The sequence below is a fragment of the Channa argus genome, chromosome 14 (genome assembly GCF_033026475.1).
Source record: "Channa argus isolate prfri chromosome 14, Channa argus male v1.0, whole genome shotgun sequence".
NCBI lineage: Eukaryota > Metazoa > Chordata > Actinopteri > Anabantiformes > Channidae > Channa > Channa argus.
In genome coordinates this window covers 12,410,696-12,421,068 of record NC_090210.1, presented here as the reverse complement: position 1 = coordinate 12,421,068, position 10,373 = coordinate 12,410,696, and the positions used below count along the sequence as shown (strand labels likewise).

The 10,373-nt window shown below is 39.6% G+C and overlaps 1 protein-coding gene across 1 annotated transcript in view; it reads right to left on the bottom strand.

The window, feature by feature from the left end:
* Nucleotides 1-5,311: 5,311 nt before the first annotated feature.
* zswim5 (zinc finger, SWIM-type containing 5) overlaps nt 5,312-10,373 on the bottom strand; it is a 67,001-nt gene continuing 61,939 nt past the window's right edge. Inside the window, exon 16 of the mRNA XM_067474469.1 lies at nt 5,312-9,770. Coding sequence (XP_067330570.1) covers nt 8,908-9,770 — 863 coding nt within the window. The 3' untranslated portion in view covers nt 5,312-8,907. The remainder of the gene's footprint in view (nt 9,771-10,373) is intronic.

The following is a 10,373-nucleotide window of genomic DNA, read 5'->3' as shown; positions in this document are numbered from 1 at the left end:
TTTTCAGTGTATTTGGTGGGGACTATTCCAGCTGTAGATTGACGTGCATTTAATTATTGCATTTAACCTTAAACTACAGTACAGTTTATGGATTCATTATCACTGAGGTGTGTTAGTGTCAGACATACATTTTTGGCTTTGGCCTTTTTATGGGGTTTGCTGACAATAAGAAAAAAAAATCAGCACTGCAGCTTTAACCCTACACACACACAAAAAAAACATACATATGTTGTATGTTAGAGGTGCAATTTCACAGCAGGTGAAGGTTGTAGACATTTCATTGATTTGGCTGCTGAACTCACTTCACTTACAAAAAGAAAAGGGAGATGTTGAATTCAAGCCTCCAAATAATTAGTGTACAGCATCAAGTGGACGTTACTGTTATGGATAAATACAAAACTACACAAAGCTCAAAGCACCTGAATTAATGTTGATGATGGGGAAAAAAGCAATTCTTGCTCAGATGGAAGCGGGCTTCCATTCATCTCTGTTCTTTGTGTCACTGTAGTACCTTTAACACACACACAACCACACAAAGGCTTTTGTTGTGGCCCCCTATTGCGTAAATAGTGGAGACAAACAAAAATCACCGCTGATTGTCGACAGGTAAGACTGAAGAGGCTTGGACTGTGTGTCAGTGGGCCATCTGGGACCAAAGTGACAGGCTTTGTGTGTGTGTATGGGAGGGGGGTGGTGGTGTTTGTGTGTGTGTGTGTGTGTGTGTGTGTGTGTGTGTGTGTGTGTGTGTGTGTGTGTGTGTGTGTGTGTGTGTGTGTGTGTGTGTGTGTGTGTGTGAGAGAGAGAGAGAGAGAGAGAGAGAGAGAGAGAGACAGAGGGAAGAGAGAGAGAGAACAGAGAAGGTTGTAACAATCAATCTGTGCTCTTTAGAAATGGAGATCAATTTCCACATGGTCGCCTTTAAAGGGTTTGGCAGGAAAATAATATGTAAGTGTGTGTTTGTGTCCATGTTTGTCTGTCTGTGTGCATGTATGTGCATGAGACATTGCATTGTGTGTGTTTGTGTGTGTGTCTGGGCTTTTATGTGCGTATTTTGTGCACAGAGATTGAACAGGTGGATGTTTGGCTATAGGTTTCTGCGTGTGTGTGTGTGTCCGTGTGTGTGTGCATGTTTGAAGGAGGTCCAAGCTCCATCTCTCAGCAAATCAGCAGGCCTGAAAATCCAATCTGCCTGGAGAGACAGCAGGCTGTACATCATCTGCCATGGACGGACACTATCAGCGTTTTATCAGTGACCGCCCCCAAACACACACACAGGGTATATCTTTCAGTGACCACATGCATGAATGAACACACACATCCACACACAGCCTGCTGTGACAGAGACTGATAGGTATTATTACCACAGTGGTGATGGAGGGAGGGAGAGAGATTCAGGCTTTAGTCTGAAGACCTTGGGATTCTTCACACCAATGCAGATGCTGACAGCTGTGTCTACCCCTCTTAGTGGGGTTGTGTTCTCATGTGCAATTGAACTCCACGGTTTGCCATAAGATGGTACATTGGAGCCAAGTTAAAAAACAAAACAAAACAAATTTCATCCAAAACCTTCTCCGTGTGCTGTTGCCACAGGTCTGGTGTCTTTTTCGATAAAGTTCACGAATAAATTGCTTTTGTGTCCATATTTTACAGTTACACTGTGGTTGCAGTGGATTAAGCTTCATACGTAGTGAATAGCCTCCATACAATTGATCCACTGGTCCTGGTTTGCTGCAATAGGTCACCAGGCAGCCATGCTGATAGCGATATAAGAGACTGGTCAGCTGAAAATATCGGCTCAGGGTAGTAAAGTCACCAGATACACATTCGTGCTGTTCATGTCCCATGTGCACGTGTTAACCGAGGTCAGTACAAATAAACAAAGAGTTCACACACTCACATCCACAGGAACGTCAGCACAGCACTAAAAAAGAAACAAAGATGAACGGCTTTCGGCTTATTCCTAAAGGGGTTACCCCACATGGATTTGACGTTTTTTTACCGGATGCCCTTCCTACAATAACCCTTCTATTTTATCTGAGCTTGGGACAAGACATCAAGGGGACCCTTGGAGCCACACTTGGTGGGGTGGGATTGAAACCCATGGCCCTCTGTATCCCAACCCAATGCTCCACCACTGAGCCACCAGCCCCCCAGCACTAAAAAAAAGCAACAAACTTTCTTAAAAAGCGTGTGTAAATCTAAGCCTGCAAGGCTTAGAATGTGCCTGTAAAAGACTGGATAATAATTTCACAAATTTTCAATTTGCTTTAGTATTTATATATTTAGATTATGTTGTAATGGGCAGATTAGCACAATAAAACAATATGGAAACAGTGGTTTGTTTTTACCTTGGTCAAAAGTTGACTGACAGGCAACATTAAACAGTTATGTGTCAGACCTGCAGTGAACAGGTCTATATACTGTGTGTAGATTGTGCAGGTATTGTGTTAATATGGTTCAACATGGGGCTGCACACTGGAGGAACAGGATTGTCACAGGCTGTGCTGTAGTTTGTGAGACACAAGGAGAGGAGAGAAGCTGGTAAGTTAAAACCCCACAATCTATCATATGGTTTATGTATGTATTTTTGATATTTTCTGTACGTGTGTGTGTATGAGAGGAGAGTGAGGGAGAGAGAGCAAACTGGGACTGGGAAAGATTGAGCATATAGCAATCACTTCTCCATCTACCCGTCTGGATAATTAATATAAATCTGCTCATTTACCATCGACTAATCAATCTAGATTTTCTCTCGCTCCCTCTCTCTCTCTCACACACACACACACAAGCTCACTTCGCATGACTTGATGGACTGATTGTCTGCTTATATGGCTCTGCAGAAATCTCTAATGAATGAGAATGAAGCACAGGAGGAGGGATACAAGAAAACCGTTCTGATTAGAGACAAATGAGTGAAAGATGGATGGGACCATCAGGCTCAGCTTGCTTCATTTATCACTTGGTGGCTGGGTGAAAACGTAGGATTAAAACATGATAAGTGGGGTCAAGGTAAGTCTTTTTGTTGACATTGCAAATTCTAACATTTTACTTGTGAAGCAGCAGCAGCAGAACTTTATCCAAATTTATAATTTGGTTTTTGATACACTGTGTTCGAATTATTTTATTTTGGTTTAAAAAAAAAAACCCATTTACATCTAAATGTTAAGTTGAACTGTAAAACGACATTAAGCATCACAACATCTTGGTTTAAAGTGTTCAGTAACTTTGCTTCACTGTTGGGAGGTTAGAGGTCATAACACAACATTTTGTTCAACACAAATATAAAAAAAAAAATCTTTGTAACGTGTTTCACACTTTATTCATAAAAAAGCACTGAGATTCCAACACAAATCAATATAAAATGGTAGTAGCATTACATAAATAGTAATAAATTCTCGCTTTATAGACAGTAGCTCAGGAAGTAGCACAAAAAATTACAAATTAAAAAAAGTGTTGATGATAAGCTATCATACTTCTGTGGCAACAAATACTGGAAATACCTTTTCATAATCAGTAGCACAAAGAGGCAACAAACACTTTCAGTTTTCCCTTAAGTAAGAAAGAAAAAAGGATCCCAAACAAACTTGAAAACAGTAGGTGAACTAGATCTCTACCAGCAAACAGTATTCTCCAAAAGAAGAAAGAAAAAGAAAGGAAGGAAGAGGGGGAATATGAAAAACCTCAGGAACTGGTTGATACAGTTACACAGGGAGAAAATCAGTTAAAGAGGGACGACCTTTGTGGTAACGCTGTCAGTTAATGCCTCACATAAAGGCAGCTCACTGGTGCTTCCAACTTTAGCAAGTGGTCAAATAATATCCCTCTTTCATATCTGATATAAGAAAACATCCTAATCATGCCAATGTTGTAGCCAAGTCATTAATTCAACTTTTCTAACTTTCTCATTATCAAAATTTGCATCAACAAAAGATAATACGTTGCTCGTCAGAAGTTAACTTTCAGAGTACAGAGATTCTGCAGAGCACTGATGTCACCAGTGCTTTAAAATATGGCAACAGAAGAATTGGCTGCACTGCTTTAAAACCAAAGTCCTTCTGTGTGTGAAAGGGAACGAGGTGATAAACAGAAGATTCGAAAAAGAAGCTATGGTAATGATCGTACAGAAGAAGTGAACTCAGCCAGTGTTGCAAGAGAGTCGAGACAGCAATTTAAAAAAAAAAATGTAACAAAAGAGGAATGAACAGGCCGCCTCGTTTGTTCATACAGTTGCTGTTTCTAACTCTGACATTTGTGTATCAGTCTGTCTCACTGCGGTGCTGCCACACAACATGACACCTTCGAGAAGACACTAAAGGTTTGAGTCCTGATTAAATCAAACCAACAAAGAATTAAAGCAAAAATAAACTTTGTACATTGATCGGTCAGAAAGGCATTTTCCACCATTTTTTTCCATCCAATAAATGTTGCAGCAAATGCAGCCTGGCTACTGCGCATTGTCCAAACACAAGCATGCTGGGTCTTGTCTTAGTCCACACCCCTCACTCGCTTCAATAGTGGTTCAGTCCACTGTGTCCCGTCTTCCCTTAAGGTTTTAGGGGCCATCTTTAAGAGGTGACAAGACCATCAGAGTGGTTCTGCATAGTCAGGTTTATTACATAGCTGTTTACAAATGAATGCCTTCCTCATTTTCTTCACCTCCTAATAATGCGACTCCTTTTGGAAAACAGTTTATTTTTTTGTTTGCAAATCTAAAAAAGAAAATGATAACAGTTATAATAACAAAAACAAATTGAAATAAATGTACACAGGAGCACCTGAGAAATGCCTTGAAGTCTTTTGCTTTCACAAAAAAACGCTGTCAAATTCCCCGGTCCAAAACAATTCAAGTACACCCCCGTCAAAAAAAAAAAAAAAAAAAAAAAAAGCATAGAACTAAGGGAAAAAAAAAAAACACATAACATACTTATCATAAATAATTATAACTTTACAATTTTCTGAATTGACACTTTAATATTTACAATATCTTAAATGCTTAATGCTACTACTTTTTGTTTTGTTTCTTTAAGTGATGTCCCTGAGAACTGAGTTTAGCCTCTCTTTTCTTTCTTTTGCTCAGTTTTCCTTTTTGTCATTCTTCCATCTGCGGTTTTTCAGATCAAAAAAAAAAAAAGGCCCAGAGTTGTGACTGACTACCCAGGTAGTGGGTGAAGGTAGCTTTTATGGAATGTAAAAGCAGACAAGAAAATATTCCTCCATACAAAACCTTTTTCACCTAGAGCCCTGCCATCGACAGGCGGACTCATCCACTGTCTTTGTTTTGTTTTGTTTTTTAAATAAAGTCCTGTTCTTCGTGTGTGTGTGTGTGTGTGTGTGTGTGTGTGTGTGTGTGTGTGTGTGTGTGTGTGTGTGTGTGTGTGTGTGTGTGTGTGTGTGTGTGTGTGTGTGTGTGTGTGTGTGTGTGTGTGTGCGATTCCTACTCAGTCATACAAACACACTAAACAATCAATAAATAAATGCTGAAGCAGGCAGGAACGTACTGAAGAGGTATCTGTGTGAAGTGCTTGTACAATGACGTTAAGTCCAGTAAAGATTCAAGCTGTCGCTGTTCTGTATACTGCCAATAACAACACTCTGTTACTGGGTAACAAAGGCGGCCAGTATAACCGCTAGACCAGATGGAAAACCTCCTGTGACAACACATGTGGTCTATATGAATGATTAAGTCAAAAATTTTACAGTATTTTTTGTGCCTTGCTTTTCTGTAACACTGAGAAAAGGCGAGGCCGACTGTTCACAGTCCATAACGTCAAAAACCAGTAGCATGCACAGGTACGTAGCTGTCGATTGGAGGAACAGAAAAGTTCAGGAACAACAGAGATTTAAATCCACAAAAAGTTTCTTTTGCATGTTGCTTTTTGCATTAGACTTGATGGGAGAAGTGCATTAAATACAATTAGTAGGTTTTTTTTAATGTTTAAAACATTTACATCTTTATTTCAATGTTTGAATTTTATTCAAACTATATTAAACTACTTTTATTGAATTTTACAAAAGGTTTTTGAGCCATGCGTTAGCAAACGTTTGCTAAGTACTGTGTCTAGCAGAAGTGGGGCAACATTATATTAATTAAAAGTCCTGTTTCTTGCGCTTTAACAAATGTTGGTATAATATTTACTTTTAAGTCGTTTTTCTCTCTCTTTGGAAAAATTTCCACTGTGTTCATTACCCAGCTGCTAACGTAGCCAGCTGTTAGGCAGTGGTTGCAGTGATGACACCAGCTGCATGTTACTGTTGGAAGTAAGACTGAACAAAACAGCAAGTCTTGATTTATGGTTGTGCCTTGAATCTACACGGAGGCCATGACATAATCTACGCTGTGTGACCATTATTATTTCATTGCGTCTGTGTCTCGATACAACTGCACTACCAATCTGATAGTTGGCCTTGAGTTTTCTGTGCCACCATGTTAGGTAACCATGTCACAATGTTGTGTTTCTGTGCCGACGTGGTGAGTTTTTTTTTTTTTGGTGTGCTAAAAAACAAAATGGTGATGTTTAAGATACGATAGTTTTACTGAAATTACTGAAATGCAGGAAAATGAGCAGACATGAAGGAGATGGTCCATATCACTGAATTGGTTGAGGCAGAAGGACCAAGTGGCACAATCGCAGTTGTTCCAGTTCACTGTGAAGTGTAGTTACGTTTCTGTAGAGTTACAAGTGAGGCTATGAAGGGTCTTCGTAGGACCCGTGGCTATGAAGTAGCTATGGCGTAGATTTGACACACAACCATAAATTAAACTTAAATGTTTGTCAGAAAGGCTAAACAAAACAAAAAGTAAACCTTTGTAAAGCAGAGGGGTGAGACACTGTTATGGATCCCTTTCACACTACACATGATCTATTGTTAACATCAAAACAATCATTAGCACAGATTAAGTTGTTTAATCATGTTCTGATATAAACTGAACTGAAATGAACATATTTGAGGCTAGTTTCCAGTTTATCATCTGAGAAATTATGCTTGGTTATTTAACTGTATAATAACAAATAATTAAATTGCTGCATTGCTAAGATACAATTTATGAAGTAGTAGGTGGTATTTTGTTTTTTGATAACATTAATGTTAAAAGGGACATGACTTTTTGTATGCGGAGGATTCTGACCAATCCATCCATCAACTACCTTACACTTATCCAGAGTCAGGCTGCTGTGGCAGGAGTTAAGTATATTTTTTTCAGAAGTCCCTCTCTCCCGCAACTATGAACCAAAGATATTAAATTTGATGTCTCCTTTAAAAATAGCATATTTCTCCAGATTCATGAAAAAAAAAGAAAAGAAAAAAAAGAAAACAGTTCCCAGAAAAAGTTTTTGAGATGGAAAAGGGTCTTCGGCTACAGGCACAGATAATCACTAACAGTCACTGCAATAAACAGGGTCCCAGGGTCCCGATGTTCCTAAGCTTCCTAACAGAAAAAAATGTGGCAAAATTAACGTTGCTAGATGATAAAAATGAAACACACTTAATTTCTATTGCTTGTTGATTAAATCTTGCTCTAGCATGTGAAAAGTGACCACTGGGTTCATAGATTTAAGGATTTGGCCACAAATAGCTATACAGCAGTGCATTGGTATCTCTGGAGATGGGCCCACTGTGAGCCCACCACTCATCACAGTTATTAAGCTTATAGGAGGAGAGAGAGAGAGATATATATAGCTTATAGGAGGATATATATATATATAAATATATATATCTATATATATCTGCACATGGAGCCTTTACTACGCTATCTTAGCCAGAAAAGCCAGAAGAATGTCAATATCAGGCTGCTGGATCTAACATCATGCACACAAGTCTTCCTCTGAAGATACTGTTAATGAAAAGCACTGACCAGCAGGTGTAGAGGATAAGAGATGCAGTGTCTTTTGTCAAGTCTTTAAAACCGCTGGTTCTAGCTTCTTTTTAGAGACCACATGTGTAGTTCTGTATTCTGCCCTCTCTACACCAAGATGCCCTGAATGAAACAAGGCCATTCCTGATCGAGAAGTTAAAGCTGGCAATTAATACAGTCGAGGTATGATAGTAACACTATGTGTGTTTTTGACCTCAGTGGATTTGTTGAAAGGGGGTCTTCTTCTTTATCCCAGCTGAAAGTGTCATCTGGCTCAAAAGCACATACCCCATCCAACTAAATCATTTGGTTTTTATATCATCATGTGCCACTTAAAAACAAAAGTTCCTTTTGTCATCACAATCTTTTGACATTTTCATTTTAGTTTTACAGTTCAGTGCAAAAATTTGCATCTCCTTATTTTGAAATGACAGAAAAAATAAATCATATTTAATGCACATTCAGGTAGTATGTTCCTTCATCCGAAATTAAAGTTAATTTTTAATTTATTTTTTTCAAAGAGGATGTAAGATTTTGCACTAATATTTTCATTATTACACTAACACCGTTTTACACTCCATTAACATTTATGTGACGTCTGATGATAAAAGAACATTTGTACCAGCTGAAGGTGCATTATTATTATTATCTAAGGTCGGGCTAAGTTTGCATTTTACACTGAAAGGGCATATAAAGTCATGCAAACTCAGTCCTTAATCTTTTATTCTTTTTACTATTTCAAAATAAGGGGATGCAAACTTGCACCCAACTGTAACTGTAGCTGGAGAGGAGAAATAATTTGCTGTTGTTGTTTCTTTGCTATTTCAAGCCATTTCTCCTTTTTGCAGTCTCAATGAAGTGGAGCAATGTACTGCGAACACTTCCTGGTTCACATTCAAGAAACAAAACAACCAGACAGGACCAAAAAAAACTTAAGACTTAGTCAACAAATGGCTCAACATAAGAAAAAATATAGAGAATTGATGAAAAAGAAAAACTTAAATAGAAGTGTAACTACTTCCCATGGAGAGGGTCCCTGTGATGGAGATGCAAGGTCAGCCAAAGCGCTCCCTGACCAACATCATCAACTTCTTCTTGCCCTTGTAGATCTGTTTCAGGTTGTCTATAAACTGGGCAAACTGAATGTGGCCATCCTGTGCCAGCAAAAAAGTCTCCCGTGCTTTGCTGAGGAACTCTATGAACTCTCCGTAGTGCCGCGGACTGATGTGCGTTAGTCGAGAATGTGTGGTGTTGATATATGCTGAGATCGTGGCGTCCAGGAGTTGCCGCAGTGGCGCTTTGTCTGTTGACATCAGCTTCCCAGAGTTCCTTCTCCCAGGAATGCCTGCGAGACCTGGTGCTGTCATGGTGCATCTCCGTAGGATGTCAGACAGTACCGTGGCGCAGTGCACGCTCTTCACCACCAGGGGAATAATGGCTGCAAGCTCATTTTTCCCCAAAGAGTGGCTGAGTGCGCAGGCCCAGAGCACATCATTAATAGCTGGGTGTGTGTCCTGGTTGTAAGCCAGGTTAAGGTGGGTCATGGCGAGAGAGGCCAACTTGAACGAGCGCAGTGGATATCCTCTGTGCTCCATGTACCTCGCAATGGTAAACAGCTGAGAGTATGTCATTCCTGTGGACGCTGCGTCAATCACAATCTGATAGGCCGTCTCAAAGGCAATATGGTCCTTCTCACAGAGCGTCAGAGCGGACAGAGCGCAGTTCTGGGGGTCCTTCATGGCGCACTGCAACGCCAGCGTCCTTGCACAGCTGGCCAGTTCCTCGCGCTGGGGGTAGTCGAGGCTGAGGCGCAGGATGGTGTTGTGGGACATGACAGTGGCTGCCACGATGCTGGTGGCCTCAGTGGGCGTGAAGAGAGTGTACCAGCCCTGTAAGATGCTCACCAATGCCCTCAGGCCTGCAGAAAAGAAAAAAGATTAGAAAAGATTAAGGATTAAACGGTGAGCAGACACTAAATTGTGTGATACTGGTATGTCTCTTTCTTGCATCTTAAACAAAACTTAAGTTCTCTTTTCCTTATTATCATTATTTAACAGTATTAGTTCCCTTTCCAGAAGATCATATTTGAGCAGGCTATGAGCTTTGATTAGCAGAACAAGTTACTGACTTGTTCCTGTTTCATCCAGTAAAGATACACCTCAAAACTAAAACAGCACTATCACATCCATCAAGATCTAGTTACACTGTTTTGTGTCATAAAACTAGTTTCCTTTCTGTCACAACATACCATACTGACCAATTTAAGGGTTGGATTTTCAACTAATAAAATTTACTTTACCCTAAATTATATCTAAAATGTTTTAATTAACTAACAACTTTAGATATGATTCAGACATTAACTATAATACAGCAATAGCTTTCACATTTCTAGCAACATGACAAGTACCCTTTCATTCCTGAAATCTTAATGGTGCCTGTGCATCAACCAGTTACAATTTCAAATTAAAGCAAAACCCTCAACACACTATGGAGGATATAAAAAGAGCATGTATCCTGTTTA